Source organism: Lagopus muta, chromosome 3 (assembly GCF_023343835.1).
Source record: "Lagopus muta isolate bLagMut1 chromosome 3, bLagMut1 primary, whole genome shotgun sequence".
Classification (NCBI taxonomy): domain Eukaryota; kingdom Metazoa; phylum Chordata; class Aves; order Galliformes; family Phasianidae; genus Lagopus; species Lagopus muta.
Genome location: NC_064435.1, coordinates 31,045,938 through 31,068,422, shown reverse-complemented (window position 1 = coordinate 31,068,422; position 22,485 = coordinate 31,045,938). Strand labels below are relative to the sequence as shown.

Genomic DNA, 22,485 nt, shown 5'->3' with positions numbered 1-22,485 from the left:
TACTTCCTTCTGCAGTGAGTACCTTTCGCAACTTAGCAAAATCCAATCCACTTTCAAATCACATTAGGAAAAGGCACCGTAATCCTAAAACTACAAAAGAGAATGTAGAGTAGTTAATCCAAAACACTGTACGAATAGAAAATCCTAGCTAAAATATAATTTACCTAAGAAAAACAATCTCTACATCACTGTTGCCTGTTCATTTACTTACTACAAATCAGGCATTTTTTAAACTTAAAAAACCTTATTTTTATCTCCATTTTTACAATGATTTTTGGATGGAACAAATTTTCTCTCATAAAGTGGTTTCTGTATTTTCTGGGCTGAAAGGCTGTAGGACAGCAAGCTGATCTCAGATGACAACATTTATGAAAGGTCTGACAGTCTTTCTCTCCATTATCCTTCAGATGACATTTCTTTAGAGTGCTTTAGAGGAACAAAGCATGTGTTGTTTAAGCAAGTTCCCTGAACAATGGTACTGCTTCTTAACAGTGGCAGACTTATGTCAGAAAAAAGAAACGTTAGAAGGCAAGAAGCCAAGCAGGTTAGTAAGGTAATAAAATATGCTCAGCAGCAATTAAGCTGTGAAAGGGTCTAGCTACACAGTGGAAAGACAGAACTGAAAGTATTTGACAGTATCCTTAGTGAAACTGAATCTTCAGATGAATTTTACCAGTAAATCTAAATGTAAATGATACGGCTTAGAAAATTCCCTACAACCCACTGGATCTTTGACCTGGACCATTTTTTTCTTTCCCTTTGTGAATTACGAAGACAAAAAAATAATCAGTGAGGACAGTTCCTGAATTCAGGGGCAGAACTACATTCACTCAGACAAAATAGTGCATCCTTCACACTTAGGGTAGAAGCCAGAACCACAATTTTTCACCATGTCCAGAGAAATCCAGAGGAAAGAGGATTTTGTTTTCAAAGCATTATTGCTAGCTTAAACTATTTTGATGCTCTGTGTTTCAATCCACAGCAACAGCTATTCTTTGGCAGGCAGAGCTTTCTGTGTCTGTCTTTCCCTATCTGAGGGACAGTGAGAGAGCACCAAGTCTCTTAGCCAGTATATTCATACTCAAAATGTTCAAAACCAAATCTTTTTAAAATTTCAATGTTTTTTGCCCAAATAACCTCAAATTTTGAACTTGTTTGTTGTTGAAGCTGTGTTTTCTGATCTGTTTCAACATCAGTATAAAATGAGATTTATTATTAATTTATACTGCAGCCACCAAGTCTACTTACTTTGACAAGCAGGAGAGCTTAGAAATAGCTATTGGAATTGATGAATGACAAAATAAATTGGCTACAGGAAACAAGTAAAGTTTGGCAATATTAAACAGACATTTGTATGCACGTTTTTGGACATTCAAGTGAAAAGAGGAACAGTTACCTTATGCATTTTTATATGGCAAATGTGGTTTTGTTTTGCTTTGTGTGGCTTTCATTGAAACATTTTTGCACCATATAAATGTGCCTGGAAGTACTGAGAACCACAACGTGGCTCTTGGAACTGGTAACAGAAGCCTGCGTGGCTGTGTCTCTTGTTCACAATCCAGCTAGAGGCGCTGCCCTCAACTCACTTCTGCAAGATTGGGCTGACCACCACCTCCTCCTGGGCCCTCTACACTGAGCTAATGCTTGGGGTACTGCAAGGTGATAGAGACACCATCCTAAGCTTCAAGTAGGCAGAGGCTGTTGATATCAGCAGCACAAGCTGGCTGCAGACACGTACTGCAGCAGAGTCACAGCTCTTCAGGACAAGGTCAGGCATGCCCGGCACAACAGCTTGAACCTCAAAAGTCAGAAGCTCCCTGTCTATATCCTGGTTGGCACCCTCTTTGCCACCCTTGCTTTGAAGACTGGTCATTGTACCTCCTGACCTCCACCTTCTGGGCAAGCTGGAACAGGACAGATTTCCAGCCCTGCAGATGGTGAGACAGACTGTGCTGATCACCCTGGACATGGAGAAGACACTGGTCAGTAGACAGCTGGAATCACTCCTGCAATTTTTTTCCACAGGAAAATCACACCTGGACGAGGTGTGCCTCATACAGATGAAAAGGGCGCTGCATGGATGCTTGAAACAGACACTCCTGTGACAACCTGGACAGTGACCACCTGGCCTCTCTGACATGGCCCATTTGTTCTAGGAACTTTGGCCTCTACAAAATATGCAATAAATGTATGAAGGAATGCTGATAGTGAGTGGCTTTCTCAAGGCTCCCCCTAGTATCCTGAGTCAGCTGCCCAGTACCACAGTGAGATGGCTTTAGAATATTGCCAAGATGCCACAGTCTCTCCGGGCTGCCCCTTCCTAGCACAGCTGAACGAAACCACCTTTCTTCCACTCTCAACCACTTGCTTTTCCACTCAGATCAGTTTCTGCTTCATGTTTCCAGCTGATCCCTGGTACTCAGGCTTAAAACACACTTGAAACTATACGGAGTTGCCCAGTATGTACCTCCCTAAAGGAAACAAGGCACTGACAAAGCTGAGAAGGAGACTAAAGAGCTAGCTATAAAGTCTATTCAACCATCTTTCTTATAACTGAGGGCTACAGAGCCTTGGGTCACTGTCCGCGCAGTTCTATGAGGAATCGTTTCTGGTTTTGTAGGAAATGTTGGAATCTGGAAAATGTGACAACAAAACATCCAACAGCTGCTCCTCTTTCACAAACAGATTTGCTCTCAATGCTGGAATTGTTTGTATACTTCCCACAACAAAAAATGACAAGTCCACAAAACAACAAGGTCTTTCTATGACCTATATATACGATTGCAAAATGCAGGCAAGGATTTCATACCTTAGACAGCTTGAGATATTCCTTCACTAGGGTTCAGCTTGCACTACCATGCAGATTTCATGATATGAAATTTAGAATTGGCTCAGATTCAGAAACTGAAATACCACACCTGACAGAGTTAGGCAAAGTAAGCAAGATACTACGAGAACACTGTAGGGGCTGTTTTGGCTTGGGCAACTTTATAGTGCGCTTTTGCAATCACTGCTTATCCTCTACAGCTGGATGGAAATATGGAATCCCTCATTTTCATGCATTATTCTTTGTCAGGCTATTTAATGAGCTTTGTATTGGTCAAAAGGACTAACCTTTTGTAGTTGTGCAAGTAGTTTCAAAAGATGTAAGCAATTTGTTAATTCAAGATATCTTATTCTAGTCTTACACTGTGCTTCTTATTTGAAATATCAGTCCAATTTCTAGCTTGCTAACATGCTTACGTTTGTACAACTCTCTCAGTAGAGAGAGACTGCCCTACAGAGAGATGGTCTTTGACACTATTCAGAAAAACATCCATCCTTGCAAATGAAGGTCAGGAACATCTAATGAGAAGTAAGCTTATGGCAGCACAGTATTTTGAGAAAAAGTAGTGTCCCATATACAGAACCCAAAAGATTACTAACAAAGAAAAGATTCTCATTTTCGTACATGATAACTAGGATGTTTTCACACAAAATGATATACAGGAGTACAACCGTTGAGAACATATCTCTGCCCTTTTTCAGATTCTCTTCTGGACCACAAAACAGACAATAAATTGAAGACAGTTAATTTGAGGCAGAAATGCTCTTGCTCCTTTATTGATCATGACACATAGTTTAAAACAGGCACATGTAAAGCAGATGAAATTTAGGGGAAAAAAAGCCTTTAAAAAAAAACAAAAAAAAGCACTGGAACATGAATAAAATCAGAAAAAAAGAGTTGCACATATGCTACCCAGCAATATAGTAAGGTTGCACTTGGAAATATTTGAAATCTTATGTGGAAAGAAAAGAGACTGATTGTAATGAACACTACCAGAAATGACTACAAATACTGTCTTGTAAAACCATCAATTTATGTTCAAATAAATTATTTACAATATCATAAAAAGATCATAAAAAAGCTCCAAGGCTTGCCACAACATCTGGCCCATTTCCTGAAAATCCTTGCAGTGGGGCTGAGAGAAAGTCTCTGGAATTATTTTGATGGCCCACATGCTCATTCTGCCTCTGAGTTTCCTGACGCAAATCTCTTGTGCATGTGTATAGGATCATGTATTCATATGTTTTGCCCTTTGGTGACGCCACAACAGCTCACCTGGCTTATTCTCATCACAGCTCAGGCATCTCTCTGCATTCTCAATAGTAACACAGACTGACACTACAAGAAAATAAGCTGTTCCGTTAATTTTTACTACAGCTGTCCTGTTCTCATCACCTTAGCTAACAAAGACCAAATCACTTAACACAGATCTTGTGTGAGAGGCTCACCAAGTTTTGTACATCTTTACTCTGTGCTTAGTCTTCCAAATAAGGAGAAAAAAAGATCAATCGTACACATGAAAAATAAGCTTGCTTTCTTTTAAAAATACACATTTGAAGTTCTTGGCAGTTGCATTATTTTTATGAGTGCACAGATTTATGTACTACAAAATTAGCTATCTCTAGCTTTACATTCACTGCATCACAATATTTACAGTGTGTCCCAAGACAATAGCTGTGTTGCAAAACAATATTAAGTGATATAATAAAAAAATTAATAAAGATCATGCTTTGCTTGCAGCTATTCAGTTGATGTGGAAAACCAGGTTATAGCTGATGAGATGGAAAGAGCGATCACCATAGCAACAATTTACCACTTAACAATGAAGGGGGAAGGGTGCATCCTCTTTGGCTACTTGCACATGCAAACAGCATTAGTTCAAAATTCTCAAGTTCAGCTATGTTTTTTGTTCTTTCAGACATGCAGTAAAAATTTGTGCTAATTAGTGTGCTACAGCATTACATACAGAATCATATGCTACTCCTATTAGGAATAATAAGAAATTCGGTAACAGAATAAGAATATGATGATGATTTTAATTAAAAATCCTCCTTTGTAGCTGTCAAATAAAAGTATGTCTTGTTGAAGAATAACATATCCTAATGAAGTGGTGATACGTCAAAAGCATAAACTCCTTACTTTCAGCAACCTAAATAATGTATTAAAGAAAACTGATATATTATCAACTTATTTTAAAATAAATCTTTTTGTTAAAATAATTAATATTGCATACCTATCACCAAAACAATAACATGCTTTGGCTGATTTAAAAAATACCATTTTTGTGCACTTTTTTTTTTTTTTCTTTTGGAGTTATCTGTCTCCTGTCAGTGAAAAGGTGTGTAAATTAAAATACATTTTCACTGTTTTTTCCTGAGTCTGTTCCTACCCTTGCACACAAAAACACTTCAACATTTTAACATGCATCACCCTGAAGTTTACTTCATCATATTCAATTCTGTCCATGCTGTTTAGATACACTCCAACTAAAAAACAACAACAGAGATGAACTGTTTAGCTGCCACTGAAGGAAATGGAATGATACAGGAGCCTTCATAGCTGTGTAAGGCCTTTGAGGCAGGCACTAAGCTCATCCACTCATTATTTTACTGGGTACTTCTCTTGCATTCATGCAGCATGCACACTTTGTCCTCAAAGCACCTTGGTAAAATAGGGAGGTTTAAACTGCTGCCATTTTATACAGAACACAGATTGAGGGGAAGGCATTACAAAGCCCAGCAGTGCAGCATTTAAACAGGAGGAATTCCTGATGCTTAGAACATCTCATAGTGAATGGGAACATACCTGGTGCATAGATTAGGCGCTGAACAGTGCATTAGAACATGAGGAATCTTAAATCTACCTGCAGGAAATGCTAGGAGATGTATTCAGTTTGCCTGCTGTCATCTGGACTTATATGAGTCTGTGATAATGAGTTTCAAGACCCACATTTTTTTCCTGAATTTAAGCTTTTCATCTACCACATATGTATTTTAATATGGGTCAGTATTTAGAAAACATTGCCAAAGGCAAAGTCTGCAATGCTGTGCATCTTTTGTGTCTCTGTTGGTGATTAGGACACTGAAGTGTGAAACCTGAGGTGTGGGTGCCTGCTCTCAGACTGAACCTGAGTTACATGCATATCAGCAGCATGACATGGTGCCAAGCTGAAGGGGTCTTTTGTGGAAAACAGTTCCCACTTTTCTGGTTGAATCCTAGGCACTCTGCTGCCAGGATTACAAAACTAGTGAGTCCAAAAGGACAGAAGGAAAGAGAGGAACGTGACTTAAAACAAACAAAAGAAAACCAACAAAAAAAGTGCCCCAATCCTACAAAAGAAATATTCAGCACTGCAGGGGCACCATTAACTGTATGAGATTGCTTGACCTTTAGTCAGCAAACATATGCTGCATTGCATACTTCAATGAAGACGTGGCTAAACTAAAAGTGAAAGAAATATTTTCAATACAGTGCTTAAAAATGGCGATGTAACAGAATGAATGCCTTTAAATAAACTGCCCAGCATAAGAGAGATTTCAGAGGAAGTGTGTTGAATGTTAGAGCTTGACTGGGAGTCAATTATACTTCAAAATGGTCATTTTCAGGTATCAAAATAAACAAAAAAAAAGTCTTAACATTATCTATAATATATAAGTAGTACAACTTAAAATCCAGTTACGAGAGAAGGCAAATCTGTGCAGAGCTGATTAATTATTTTGGAAACAGCTCAGAAAAGTCAGGAATGATGCATTCAAGTATTTATTGCAAAAAGAGTTCTTGATGAAATCTTCCTGTAAGAAGGAGGTGTCAGACTAGTCCCTGTGATCAAAGTACCTTAAGAACAGGAGAGGGAAAAAAATATATATAACTAGCAGTATTATTATAGAAACATAAAGAGGATTTTCACCTACAAACTGTGTAATCACCTTCAAATGCTAAGCAAAATACTAAAAAAAGCTTGCAAAACAAACAAAAAAAATGCACTACAAAAGAGAGACAAGATAAAGCACTTAGAGGTGTCAGTAGTGCGGCTGCATGAAAGCACCCCAGGGATAAAGGGATCAACCCTGCTCCTGCTGTCACATGAAAACTGCATGCAAATAAGTAATTCCCTGACACAGATATCCAGAACACTATAAATGTAGACATGGCTGCAGTATAACAGTTGAGACATTGAATAAACATAGCCACATCTGTTTTGCTTGAAGCCTGCTTTTTTTTCAGTGCAATCAGCCACACAAGAGGCATTGCACCTGAACACTGCTGGGCCTCATCTAAATACGCAGACATGCTTCTTTCCCGTATGGCAACAAGATGCTGCTGATGCTCAATGCTCAGGAAGATGGAAAGGCAGGAATCCTGCTCTCCCATTACTGCTAACTCTCTTCTGCATAGCGTGGGCAGCATCTAAACAAACTGGTGTGCTAATGCAGGGAACTGACTACAGAGAGCTTGAATGGTGGCTCCTGACTCCCCCACTTCACTAGATACACAGTGTGGACTGTGAGCGATGCCAATGCCCAGTCAGTCTGATGTTTCCCTTTCTATGTTATTTCCATCCAGTAAAATCCCTACCCACTCTCAGCTGTGTTTGAGAACTCTTCGTAGTCAGGAGTGGGCTGCTGTCACTAAGACAATTCATCCAGCCGGTTCCCAAGCTCTCTTGTTCAAGGACACTTGGGAACCAGCTGCAGACAGCCCGAACTGTCACCCCCACTCTGAGTATATTCTTAACATCTTCTAGCTTTTGCATCGCCAAGACTTTGGCACATGATCTTACAGCGACAAAGGTAAAACTCGAAAGTGAAATACAACCCTGAAAGAGAAATTCCTGTAAGAGATCTTCTTTCCCTCACCCCTTCTCACCCTACATTTTCATGACAGGACAAGATGGAAAAGAGGAGAAAGATTTAGAGGAACAGGTGCACAGCACAGTACAAACCTTACCATGGTCTACAAATAAGCTAAAGGAAATAATAGTAGAAATGTAGAATGACAACACAGCTAAGCAAATTTAGGACAGTATAAGCAAACATCTCCCCCATTCCATCAATTGTTCAAAATCCCTGCAACTGGAAGAATGTGCAGAGGAGCCAACCAGCACCCAGCAAAGCTGGGATGAACTATGACAAGTGGGGAAATACAACTTCACAAAGGAAACATGCACCTCAGAAACACTCCTTTATAGAACAGCGCTGTATGACATGTGGAGATCAGAAATGGTTGGACTTAAGTGAAATGCCAAGACAGAAGAAGAAAAAAAATTACAGCAATTTGTTAAACACTTAGCAAAGCCTAGCAACCATAAGCATCATTACTAGACAGTGCTGCAGCCGTTCGTTCAACTGCTAAAAGAAAAATTGCTCAAAGACACAGGGAGAATCAGAGCAGAGGCATGTATTGCAATTCTAACAGTCCTATTCAGCAGATACATTCCTATCTTTAATTTGGCTTATTTGCTTATGACAGAAGAAAGGAGGAAATGCGCTGTGTTCATATACTAAGGTGCTTTCTACAAGGAGACAGAGGAACCCTCACACCCAGTCTGTGCGGAGTGTGGCTGCTGGCACTGCACTGCCCCTGAAAGGTCTGTTAATAAATATTTGCTTAGTATATCGTAACTTGAGTATAGGAAAGAAAATGTATCCCCCATATTAGTGCACTATAGATGACCTCTACAAACCTCACATACATTTGCTGGCAAAGCAGAGAAGACCACTGCTCCCTTTCTCAGGAGGAACAGGTTCCTCATACTGCTTCCATTTAAAAGGACAACTCAAGTTTCTGACCAATCTCCCCTCACAGCCCACATAGAAAACACCAAGATGTTCACCCCAACAGAAACTACTGCAAAGAGGCCCCCTATTTGTACAACTTTTTGTTTCTTAATCACAAAAGCAACTGAATTGCTTGTAGTACGTTGAGAGTTAATAGAACAAGGAAATATTTTAAAGTACAGCAGTTTATTACAAGGACAGGTCACAACAGATCTGGAATAATTTCAAATCTGTACACATTTACACATGGAAAACAGACCTTGGCCTCTTTATCACACAGCCTATGCATATTTTTTTTTAATCCTCAGTGTAAAATCTCAGGACCTGTCCTTCTCATTTACTACAAGACAGAGTTTGCAATATTTGCAATGAGATATTTCACTTAGAGGCTCCAGGTGTGTTTACATGAAGTAGCATTTCAGTGCTCAAAGCAGAATTTCTGTCTACAATGTGAAAAATGTATCTGCCAAAAGCTTAGAAATTTGAAATTGTGTTTCTGTACTGTATGACAAAGGCTCCTGTTCTGTAAGAGACAATAACGTATTCAAGAAGCTGGAATTGATAGAGATTTTTTTTCCTGTCAAATTTATTTCAATTTTTCTCTGCAAGAAGCTGAAGAATGTGAATTACAGCTTTGGAAATAAATATATATATATTTTAATAGGTTTCAGTATGAAAGCTTTCAAATTGGCTTATTTTAAGAAAATGAAATCCCATCTGCACATTACAGGCACTCTGTTTCTGGATTTGCAGGATTAACAGTGCAGTCCATTACCAATGGACACAGATGAAGAAAATTTTGAAGAGATGAACTATCAGACACGTGGGACTTCACCAGCATTGGATACAAAAGAAAGCTCACACTCAGTGGACAGTCACATAAAATCATCTCAGAAAGTTTTGAATTTTGAAGTAATTGGGAGCATTGGCTGCACAAAGGTACAGGAAAACAATAAGACCTGAAAAAACAGCCTAATCATAGCAAAGCTAGGTGCTTCATTTCAGCATAAAAATATCTTTCCATGATTAATGACTGTCATTTTTTCTTCATGCTTTTATTGGCACCACATTCTGCCCAATTTACAATTCCAATCTTTCTCCTAGCTTATGAAGTGGAGGCTGTGGGTCTTTTTCTTAAGCATTAAATCATTCTTAGATATTTTCACATATACTTGTGTTTTTAGTCAAAACATTTATATTTAATGTAAATGAGAAAATCTGAGAGTCTGGGTGGGGCAGGGAATAGGTCATCATCTCAGGTAGGGTGATCATCTCAGATGATGAAATGCTGTCCATAGAAGTATTTATTTTTTAGCTCCTGTTCAGTACAAAACTAGTGACTGCATGTCTGTAACACACTGGTGCGTGATGTTAAGCTCTTCCTCTGTCTGTCTCTATGTGTGCCTAAGACACCTGCCACAAAATGCACTGGAAGCCAACACAGCAAACAAGTTTCTGAGCACAGCCCCCACGTTTGATTCTACTTCTTTTAAAGTTCAGCATAATGTTACCAAGTAAACTTATAACAAAAGCATATCATGTCTCATTCAGCAATTACAAAGACAATTACTGTATAGATTCTGCTTTAAAGTTCAAGGACAACTGAGTAAGGCTTAACTTCTATGATACTATAAAGCTTTGCAAATTATTTCCCCTACATATGAGAAGATACTTAGGTGCTACAAGGCATGTTTTGCAGAAGGCTGAGCTGCATTAACTAGCTTCATTAGAAAGCCAGATATTTCATGCAGTGTAAAAACAATAAAATACTGACAAAGGCAACAGTAGAAATAGATCTGAAATAACATGAAAATACAAGCTTGTAACTCTGTATAATTAGTATGATTGAAGTACCCAAAATATTTGCAAAATACATTTTTAGAAATTAAAACAGATAAAATTCATTAGTAATATTCCTGGAAATAAAAGCATCTAAGTTATTAAAGAATTTTAAGGGCTTTACTATGTTTTCCTACATAGTCACCAAGGAAATCCAGGTTCTGCATCTCCATGGACACCTCATATATCTCTGCATGCAGAACACACACGTGCATGATACTGCATCCAGCTCAGTACTTGGGGGGTTGAGCACATATTTTGAGCACAGTAGAGAAAAGGAGGTCTGAAAGTGATGTTATTTGCTGCGTGGAGGAGCTTTTATTTTGGAGGAGAGCTACACATGAAAAACAGTACAGGAGCCTTCAAACACATGGCAAACAGTCCATTACACTGCACGTCTGCTGTCAACCTTTTACGAGTGCTCTGTTGGCAAGCACCCCAATCAAATGCTTATTCATCTGGTACCATTACCATAGATGTCTCCAGAGGACAGAATGGCATGTCTCAAATATATTGCCTACAGTGATGCTACTGAATTATGACTTCACATCAGGGCAATCAAGCCTGGCTACAGAATGCACTGCTGAAGATGGATTTCAACTAAAACTGCAGGATTTGTTTTTTTTTAAGCACTACATTTGGGTTAAAAAACAAACAAACAACAACAACAACAAGCCAACAAACAAGAGAACAATCAACTTTGGAAAAAGCAAATAACACATGCTGGGTGAACAGGATTATATGCATCACTCCTGATCAGGCATTGGTCTATTTTATTCTCTTGCAATCCTCCATGGCACATAAGAAATTATCACCTTTAGCAAACAGCCAGCTGGAATGTAACGCAGGTAAGCATTCTTGGCACAATAGACATTATAGTCTTCTCTTTGTCCTGAGAGTCGAGAAGGACATTTCTGAAGAAAGGAAGCCTAAATCCTCCTTCCAAGTGTAGAGAAGAAATATCAAAAAGGGAAAAAAATAATCACAAAAAGTTTTTTGTTTTTTTCAATTATTATTTTAGAGGCTTCTGTCCTCTTTCTCAGGACTATGAGTGACACAAAGTTATCCACAGTATTATTCCCTAAACTGACTTTTGAGTTTTAGTCTTCATTCTGTGTCATTCTGCATATCGTAAAATGAGTAACTTCTACAAAATGTGGGGCTTCCATACAACAGTCTTTGAACATTCTGAATGTTCTCGAAAGGATTCTGAGCACTCCCCATTCCTCGTGTGCTTCCTGTATGAATGGGGAACAAGGAGGAGTGAACAATCCTGTTGGGAGAACAGGAAGATGCTAATGACGGGATATAGAAGAATAAATAAGCAAGATACTAACTTGACAAAATAGAGTATTGGGCAGCAGAAAACACGCACAGTGTGCAGCAAAAAGCCATCAGTGCACTGGATCTGATTTTATTCTGAGAAATTTATAATGGCTCCTTCACATTTACAGTAATATCACAATAATTCATAATCAAGACTACTTTTTCAGTATAAAAACTGCTGTGGGTAAAACATCTAAGGTCAAGAAAGATGAAGAAGGTTTAATATAAAAAGATAAATTCAGTGCAATTAATTAAAAAAAAAAAAGGTTCATCGTCATTCCATCCATCTGTCCCTTCTTCCCTTCTTGACTCGAGAAGATGGTAGCAAAAGATGGTCAGGAGCAACAAGACATCAACAGCATGCTGTGGAGAACAGAAAGGCACTCCTTTGCTATTTTTGAAACACCCACTCAGAGTAAAACGCATTTATTACTTTGGGTAACAGAAACTTCTGTCAATAATTTGTTTGAATAAGGAAGGATAAGAATTTAGCATTTGATATCCCTAAAAATGAAAGGCTACCCAAGCCCACACATATGTGCATAAATGAATATAAGTTCATTTCTTCCATCAAAATATGTCTGCAGTTCCAAGTTTGCCTCCTTTGATACTTAATATAGCTGATCAGCTACTATCAGATCTTAAAGATGATTTATTGTCCTAATGCCTTTATTTCTGAAGTCTTCAAATTTCCAAGCCCTTGCACAATATGAGTAAAAAAATAATAATCTGACAACCACACTACATAAAATAGAAGAACTGATTTGAAACAATGCGAATGCTGGTATTTTATTATGGAAAGAAAAAAGCTCCCTGCAAATACACAAAGTGCAACACCATTCTCAGAAGGGTCACTGGGAACTTGGTCACTCATTTGAGTTCTGTCAATCCCTCACAGCAAGGAAGGCAAAATCAGCCAGGACTTGCTTCTGTAATGTTATAGATATTATTTACAACATTTCTTCATGCACAGCAGTACTATAAAGGCACCCCCATATGCATGAAGTTTCATATTTTTCATTTGTATTACCAAACAACATTGACCCACTCCAGTGTATTTGGTGGGAGAAAAAACAGGGACAGTATATCTCTTCTCTACACCCTGAAAGCAGAGTACCTCACATACACGTACATGTATGTATAGAAATGCAAATACAAATGTAAATAAATTTGGTTTTACAAGGGTTTCCGTACACTAGCACGAGTTCTCAGACAAAATAACAAAAAGAAAAGGTAGAGGACTAAGTTTTCAGCTGAATCAGTAGAGTAGACAACAAACATACATCCGCGTGCAGTATAGAGAGCCAATGATAGCACAGAAAAGATGGGTTTCTGTATCAGCTGTTAGTGGACTATATTCCTGTCAAACACTGATAAGCTCCACTCACACGCTGCCTTATTTAGTCAGACTTCTCTGCTGACACACCAATGCACAGTAACAAGTGTGCATGATCTTCCCAGTCCAGAGAGGCTTCAGTTCCTCCCTCCACTAAGATCATAACAAATATTATATTGCTCAGTGCCATTTCCTAAGGTGTTACGAAAAGGTTTTATCTGGCCATTTAAGAACACGCTACCAGCAGTGTAACTGTATTCTCAGTAGTACTTAATATGAGAACACAACTCAGAAAAATCTGAAAACCTGATCATAAAAGAAAATGCAGACATTTTAATAATGGAGACATTTACTCTGTCCTAATCCCAAGATATTTACTTTACTATTCCACTCTTTGGAAGGCTAAGAAACATACTGCATACTGGAAGTCATGAGAAGGTGTTTAAACAAGCCTGTAGCTTGGGAATACTATTTTAAGATTGAGCATAAGTTGGCAGTTTAGCTCTGTAAAAGTAATTCAATCAGGAGATTAAACTTCACATGCTTTTTACCTCATGCACCTGCATACTACTTCTGTAATCTCTTTTCCTCAAGTACTTTTAGCTGGACCTACTCTATGGTACATGACATACGTAAAGAAAACTTTTTAGTAATGCTAAAACCCAGTATCTATTACCTTTACAACTAATTCACTGTTGTCACACACTCATAACTAGAAGATTTCTCATTTTGTTGAATATATTAAAAAACAATCTGCATTTCATGACATCACATTGCTTTTATTAATGATATCATTAATATCCATTAGCTTCTATATTGTGAATATACTCGCAACTAAACTGCTACCAGCAAGATAAATTAGCAGAGAACATACCGTGAGAGTGTGCATCTCTTCCGTTTTGTCATCATGTTTCACTTTCCTAACTTGCTAACTTGTAAAATGAAGTAATCCATGATGAATCTTTTAAGTTCTTAGCATGAATTAGCAGGATTCTGCTGTCTGTTATCTCACAGTTACTGTCAAAAGGTCAGCTCCTGAACACAGAGTATACACTAAATTCTACATATTTAGCTTCCTTTGGAACTATGGCAATATATTCTATTAAAACTCACTCTATTGCATAATCCTATTAATCATGGTAGTTTAAGCACTCATTCCCTAGCCTATCTTTTTAACAGAGCCTAAATGGCATTCACCAACGTAGAAGTACACCAGTATTCATCAGGTATTATTCTTAAAGTAGGCTAGATTATGCAGTCTTTCCCCTTGCACAAGTTGAGAGTACATATGCAAACTTGCCTAAAGAATATGCACAACACAGTGAAATACTGAGCAAGTGTGCTCCACAACTGGAAGATGGGCAGTTGTACAAGAGCAGTCCTGACTGTGAGCTGCCTCAGCTGGAAGGAGCCTCCAGAAACAAGGACGGTTTTCCACAGTACCACAAAAATACAACAGATTCACTGCCTCAAAGAGACCAAGCTTGTTGGCTCACTTTATTCCCCACTCTGCATTGCAGTCCTTGTAGCCTGGCCACATGTTTCTAACTCTATTCCTCACCATAACTGATTTGCTGAAAGATCACACTGAAGTTTGTGGTGTGCTTGGAGAGTAAACTCATGTAGCCAAGATCAGCTGTGCACCTGATGCCCAGCTTGTGGCCTAAGGGGACACACAGTATGTGGCTGACAAGGCCAACTCACCTGACCCACAGGCAGCTCTGGGCTGAACGAATACTTGGGTGAAGAGCAGCGTGTGAGTAGGCTGCTGATTGAGTTATTCAGGAAGTAACAGCAGCCCACTCTCAATCAAGATCCTTCCCATTGCTCCTCTTTCATACAGCTGTCTGGTTGTCACTACCAGGATTTCACAGCACATTCCATGCCTGCCACTGAAGACCCTTTGGGACACAAGCACAGCTGGGAGCCAGCTGGCTGAGCAGTTCTAGCACCCTCCTTTCTCTCAGGAGCTTCTGTCCCACCACACGTGCAATGAGCCACCCAGCATGCCCTGCCACTAGCAAAATGGTATGCACACATAAGCAGGGAAATTTGGCACCATGATTTTGATGGCCTTCCAGAAACATCTGCTGGACAAGCAAAGCTGAGGCAAACAAACCATGCTGAATGCTTTTTATTTTCCCCTATCAGCTAGCAGGCTGAGGATCTTTGCAACAGAAAAACAAGTTCATTCCAAAAAGAAGAAACAGCAACCCATATGATCAGCTATTTCCAATGTAAACCATGTAATCTATAAATTATTTTTCTCACAAAGATGCAAAACCAGAAACGAGATCCTCTAGTAGACCAATAAAAACTAAATTGTATCCTCAGTTAAGCTTTTCAAAGCAAAGCCTCCCTAATTTCCAGAAATATAGATATCCTTAGTAACTGAGCTGGCTTATATTTCTAGAATAAATTCTGTCACTCCCACTTGTATTAAGCCTCATCATACTGAAATCTCAGGATTTTTGGGGACAGTGTGCAGAATGGCACAACATTCAGCAGGAGTAACAGAAGACAGAATGTGACACATTGACTCATTACAAAAGCTTTAGTGTTTGGAAAGAGAAGCCACTGCATCACAGGAAGTTCTATTAATTCCTCTGCAACTCATAAAATAAGCCCAGAATTTTAGTCTTCACGGGGATTAGGAAGAGCAGACACCTAGGACTGCATGCGTAGAACTTGAAGGTTTTTGCATTGTTAACTGGGCTACCTTTGTACCTTCAAGTCACCATCTCCCACAGTACTCAACTCACAAAGAACACTGTTCCATCAGTGATGTCCTCGCATCACTAAGACCAATGGGAGTTTTTCTGTTAATGTCAATGCTCGGTATTTTCAGCAACGGATTACACGAAGAATAAATTAAAAATCTGACAGATTCCACTCATCCTTTCGTCTTCTAAAGCTACAGTTTAAATGGGTGATAAGCCATTAAAGTGCTCTTGGATTCGAACTTCAGAAAGTCATGTTTAGTCTTTTCCTAAAAAGAGTAACATCACATGCATCATTTTAAAATAAAGCGGTATTTTTAAAACCTCTCAAGAAAATTTTCCCCTAGACCTGCTGAGTTGCAGGCTCACCTCCTCAGAAGCAGCCGAGTAACAACAGTGATGAGTTGCTGATCATCGTATGCAAGATGACAAATAAACTAGGTTTGATCATTTCAGTCATTCTATGTGTGTACAGTGGACAAGCCCCAGAGAATGTACAACCAAAGACAGATGAGTTTTTTGTACCGTTGGCATTGATTCTGATGAACCCTGAGCAAATTAATATATTGGATGTATTGGAGTATTTCAACAAATGATGCCCAATTATCTTTCAGGATGTTCTCATGCCCTGTAGCCAGCTGGCTGTACGTAGTTTTTTTCCCTTACATGCTAATTGATTGCTCTGATGATATCATTTCCTTTCTTCATGCATTTGTTTTTTTTCTTTTTTCATTACAGCTACACAATAGAAAAACAAACAGTGGAACGGATGTAGCTGCAGACTAAGGTGATGCTTTGTTGACCTTAGAATAGGAGCTAACTCGTCTCAGCACATTCGCAAAGATGGGCTCTTGCAGCCCGACCATAGGCAATGTGATTGTAGGTAGCAGTTCTGCCACAATACAACACCAGTCTCTTGCAGCAAAGAAAAAAAGCCGGCAATCTATAAATTTATCTCATCACACACTTTTGATCAGTTAATTATCTGCTCTTTTAAACTGAGCCCCTTTTTCCCTTATTCACCAATGCACAAAATCCTTTCAATTATACCATCTACTTCTACCAGTACTATTTATGCACTCAAGTAGTGAAATGAACTACTTAGAGATAAATAACAGCAGATCTATAAGGGAAATTTAGAGGATAATCTTGAAGTGAAAAAGATTTAATTAATCTTATTGAAGATGAATGATTTTCCTCATATTCTCTCCCTACAGAGACCTCTGGAACTGATCAACTCCTTCAAATTCTTTCACCTGTATGACTTAAAGCACAGAAGGAAGAAGACACCCAGCTTTACAGCTGGTCACATTGACCCAATCTTCTCTTGTATTTGCAGTCTTTCTAGAAAGTGACTCATCTTATTTTGGACTTCCACAGCCTTCAGCCAGAGTTCTAATTTATTGTTCATTAAAAAAATATCCCCCAGACAAAACAAACCATAAATCCAAAGAAAGTAACAGGCATACCACACCAGAGTGGCCAAAAAAGAAATAACACCGCATATGAAAGAAGCAGCACTTTCAGATTTTGAAATGTTATCAGTTATCAGAAGCCTTCAGTATATTTTACTTTTAACGTTTTGGACTAAAATTGAATATTTAATATTAAAAAGAGGAATAAAAAACATACTTGAATCTCTGAAAAAAGATCTGATGTAAAGAAAAAGATTTTTTTTTCACTGGATGTAATGTAAAATACAGATTTCTAAAATGCATCACAGCATGAGAGCAGCAGCCGACAGAAATCGGATGGTTATATAATTTGGTGGTTAAGCAAAGATATTTTTAGTACTTTGCTAATCCATCTAATGCACTTCTTTCCAAGAGAAGAAAATGCATTATACTGATAGCAATAGCAGGGTCAAAATATAGGGATATAAGCAAGGAATTTACTTTTTCTAGAAAAATGAAAAAAGTATAAAATTCCCATTAATAGCATTCATTCCTAAGTAAGGCTGCTTAGTGGTTGGAAAGTGACTTTTATACAAAAATAATTGATCAGAGAAGCTAAAGCATTTATGAAAGCTTTCAGCATTTATTTCCCTTAAAAGCAATCCCACAACACAAACCGAGACAGCGACACCTCAAGCTAAACAATCAAACAGGAAATTAATTGTACAGACAATTTTAGTGCAGCATCTGGCAAAGCACACCAAAACTATTCTTCTGAACAGAATATATTCTTGAAAATACTGACCTGAGATAATACACTCCCTACCTGTTGTCTGAAACAAAAGTGGACTTAGCTGCTAAAAGTGGTATTTAATCTATTCCCAGGTTTCATTTATTAATAGATGGGAACATCAAAGTTACCTAGAAAAGACAGCTGATTTGCACCTAAATAAATTCAGTTTCTGTCTCCCTTGAAACTTCCATTTGCAAAATGAATTTATTCCCAAAATACAAAGGTAAGAAGATTGGAATATGCAAGGTAGTTATAGTGTGGAAGAGACAATTAATCATCTCAGTTTCAAACAGATTGTATCAACTGGCTTAGTGTTTAACAGTGAGCAATTAGAAGCAAATAATCCAGAGAAAATTGTCACCTTATTTCTGGTCAAGTGAATTTCTGTGCAAAACCAAAACTATTTCCTAAAATAAGCATTATGAAGTCACATACTGACTTGAATATGCGATTTCACGTATCAGGATAAATATTTTCAAGACCAATTCATTCTGTTTTTCAGAGAAAATTATCTTTTCCATGCTCAGATATACTGAAAGAGAACAGAATTCCTTCAGTAGTGAGAGACCTTGAAGAAGCAAATGAGGCTCCCCAGAACAGCTGAAGCTGGCTTTTCTCAGACTGGCCTCTCAGAACATCAGTAAGGATGTTCTTTGAACAGCTGACCAAAAACACCTGCATTATTACAAACAGTTGGATTAAATCTATTGTGAAGCATCAAATAAACATAAGGATGGATTCCATGGGGAAGCCAGCTCTCAAGTTTTGCCAGACCAGTATTTGTACAATCCTTTCCCAAGCCCCAAAGCACAGTGTTTTTATTTTTCTGGTCCAAGATGTAATACTTTTCAACAGAAGCCATCAACAATTGCTTCAACACATCTATATAAATCAAACAGTTGGAATATCAGAACAGGTCACCAGCTTATCTGTTCTGCTGATATCTGTAGAAATTGAAAAATGCTATTCCCCCCTTCTTTGCAATTCACAATTTCCAAAAACATGCTGGTTTCTGAATCAGAAAACAATGCTCATGACTGACAATCTACGTGTATGTGTATAAACACCACACACACAAACAGAATGAGCGCAATTATTGGATTTTTAGTAGAAGTAAAATTAAAATCTTGGTCAATCTATATTAAGGAAACGGCAGAACTCCAGACAGTAGACATAAGAAAAAGACATCCTAATGCTTCAAGTTCCACTCTATCTTCACAAAGCATTCTGACAGCTGGCATCTTGTTACCCACACTATCAAATTTTGGCTTCTTTAGTATGCCTGAAATACATTTTTTAATCTTATTGCTAGGCAGTATGTACTTCGTCTTCAAGATATTCCTAAGATGCTTATATAATTGGTACCATAAATTCTAGTAAGGAAGCTTAAAAAGTAAGCTTGCGTTGAATTTACAGAGTCAGTTCCTATGAAGTTATTGCACCTTTTGTGATAACTAAGATTTATTAATTTTACTTCTCCTGCAAAGCTTCTAACAGTGACAGCCATACAACCTAAGCTCAAAATAAGCTACTATGAAGCACGTCCACATTGGCCAAAAGACTGCTAATTTACCAGAGGACATCTTTAAGTCTTGCCGCTTTCCACATTTGCATTTTAAGTCCAGCATAGCTTTAAGACTGACATAATCCAATACTTTTTTCTTCTGAAATGGCTTAAAAATTCAGAGAAAGAGAAGATGTTTGTAATGAATCACCCCAAAATCTGAAAGTGAGGTAAAAGCAGCAGCAAAAAACATTCTCTCCCTCATCTTACATATGTCAGCAAACGGATGAGAGTGGAGGTGCTACACTGTAGTAGTATGAGAAGTAAATAAGCCTAAATGTCAGTCCACCAGACTCAGGGGGATAAAAGAGAAATATACATCTTTCGTTTTAAACTTCTAGAAGACAAGACGGAGAACTCCTATTTAACTGGTTTTGTATTAGCAACATAAAAAAATTCCTAATGTAGTAATACCATCACTTTCAATCAATCTTTGTTTTTAAGGTAGCAGGACCAAAATATAGCAATTTCTTTATCAGAAACTGTCTGAAGCCTACATGGAGGAATAAAGGAAAAAATAAAAGAATAGTTAAAAAACAGAATATAATACATACAAGCCTAAATCGCTGTTTTAAGCAATGAGAAAGCTGGCCACTGGATAGGCACAGGGCCTTGAGTTGAGAACCCCTTGCATACATGAAACATCCAGGAAAAATATGTCAGCAGAACAACAAAATCTGTGAATGGCAACATTATACAATGGAAAACTTGCAGATCAGTCTCAAAAGACAAATGAAGTTCAATTTAATTGTAAGAGTGAAGCGTGAGGCAGAACAGTACCCCCTCATACATAAAGCGGTAAGATTTGTGGTGAGCTCAGCAATGATGTAATCTTGGGATGCTTCATCTATACAGAACTGGGGAAGTAACAAAGGGGAATGGCAAGAACAGTCAACTGTTTGTTGGAGATTATATAAATTTAAATGGTTTTGAGGGAACACAAGCCCGTACAGGAGAAATCTACTTCCAAATGCTAGCTACTGGAAATCAACTCTGCCACGTTGGACTTGAAAGCAGAGAACCACAGAATAATGAGGAAGCAGAAAACATAACAGTATCAGCAAATTGTAATAAAAGAGGAGAATAATAATGAAGTAGTCAAAAGAAGGTAAATCACTATATGGAAGAGTATACCAATGTTTGCTGCATGCATTAGTACAGTATTAATCGCTAGAAAAAAATGAACAGAAGTTATACTACGTAACAATGATAAATTAGTATTCAAGAAAACAGCATCACTCAATGAACGATGCCAGTTTTCATGAAATTAATCAGTTATTATTTGGAAGATATTCTATGAGGTCAATACAAAAGGCACAAACTACATCATTTAAATGACCTTTGTTGTTGTTAACTGAAAAACATTCTACATGTTACAGCTAAAAAAACGCAAATTTCCTTATTTCTTTGAAGAGAGAAGTTGAGAAATGTCTGTATTAGTCGGTTTAGTCAGATCAAAACATCAAGTAAATTTCTGAAGCTTCCACTAGCACTATGCATATAGTGCTAGCCTTATGCATATAGCTAGACTAGTGAAGATACAAAATACTTTTGTTTCTGAATATGCCTTAATAACATACAATGAATCACGTGGCTTTACACTGTGGTTCACATGTGACTGAACACTACAAACCATACCAGATTTTATATTTTAAATGGAGATTTCTTTCCATCATAGAAATTCCCCTGAAAGACAACGGAGACAGATGCTGTTGAAGGCTTAGCTTTTGAACAACCGTGGTAATACAGATCAAAACTGAGATGCTGTGTAACCGACAAGAATCACAGTAACAACTCATCTAATTCTTTGTCCACCAAAAAAAAAAAAAAAAAAAAAAGTCTTTTACTACAATGTCTCAATACCACACAAAAATCACTGTGTTTTTATATACATCTGCTAGACTACCACTGTAACGATTCAGCTGCAAAACCAAGTATTCTGGAAAATGAGCAAAAAATCCTTATCCACCTGAACAAAGAAGCATTTTTAGAAGTTTATATATTCTAAAAATAAACAGACACAGAACTTTTCCTTTCATGCTTCGTTTAAGCAATAGTGCAGTGTCCGCTTATTCAAAGCAGAGAACACTTTCAATCTTAAACTACCAACCTCTAGATTTTAAGCAAGTTAGAAAAGTAACTGTGGGGAAACAAAATCTTTGTCTAGTACAAACTCATAGCGAGACCAATCACACCCCAGAACTGACTGCCCTTCACTTGCTGTTACAGAACTGTTCCTGAAGGTATTACAAAATGCTTGTTTGCATTCACTCTAGAATCAGTGCAGGCCTTTCATTTTTTTCTTTTGATATTCAAACTTTTGGCTGTAAATAAGTGCATTTTGATTTAGGCACTTCAATTAAAAAAAAAAAAAATTCGAACACTTGAGGCTTTTTAAAATTTCTAGCTGAGTGTTAGCACAGTAATTTTATAAATTTTCAGCCATGAAATCTTACTGCGTTAAGTATTAAGAAAGCAAATCTGTATAAAGAAGTTTATACAATTTGTTATTTCAAAAACATCATTATTCATACCACAGCAAATAATGGAGAAATGGTCCAAAACTACAAAACTAAACTTTTACCAGTGAGTTGTTTCTGAAATTTGAGTAAAAATGCGCCCCACTGAAGTAAGTGGTGTAACTCAGGGGATCCAAGGAGCACATAGTTTCCTCTACAGGATGCAGTATTAACACAAAAATTACCATCCATGGTAATTGAACGCTTAAGGTTTTTTTTTTTTTGCATTCATTTTGTTACACAGAATTCACTTTGTTGCACAGCATTTTGTTACATTCAAATATACTGTGTAGTAAAGTAATAAATATACTGTGTAGTAAAGTAATTAAAACTAATTTGTTTTGAAACTGATCAACTTAATACTAAAGCAAGCAGTCTTATACAAAAATA

At 37.7% G+C, this 22,485-nt stretch overlaps 1 protein-coding gene across 7 annotated transcripts in view; it reads right to left on the bottom strand.

Moving 5' to 3' along the window:
- Nucleotides 1-22,485, bottom strand: part of JPH1 (junctophilin 1) — an 85,748-nt gene that overhangs the window by 49,334 nt on the left and 13,929 nt on the right. The window contains exon 3 of one of the 7 annotated variants that reach the window (XM_048938639.1): nt 10,703-12,132. The exons of the other annotated variants lie outside the window; for them this stretch is intronic. Within the exon in view, the coding sequence (XP_048794596.1) occupies nt 12,105-12,132 (28 nt within the window). The 3' untranslated portion in view covers nt 10,703-12,104. Of the gene's footprint in view, nt 1-10,702; nt 12,133-22,485 lie in introns of those variants that run through there. 7 annotated transcript variants of the gene reach the window in all.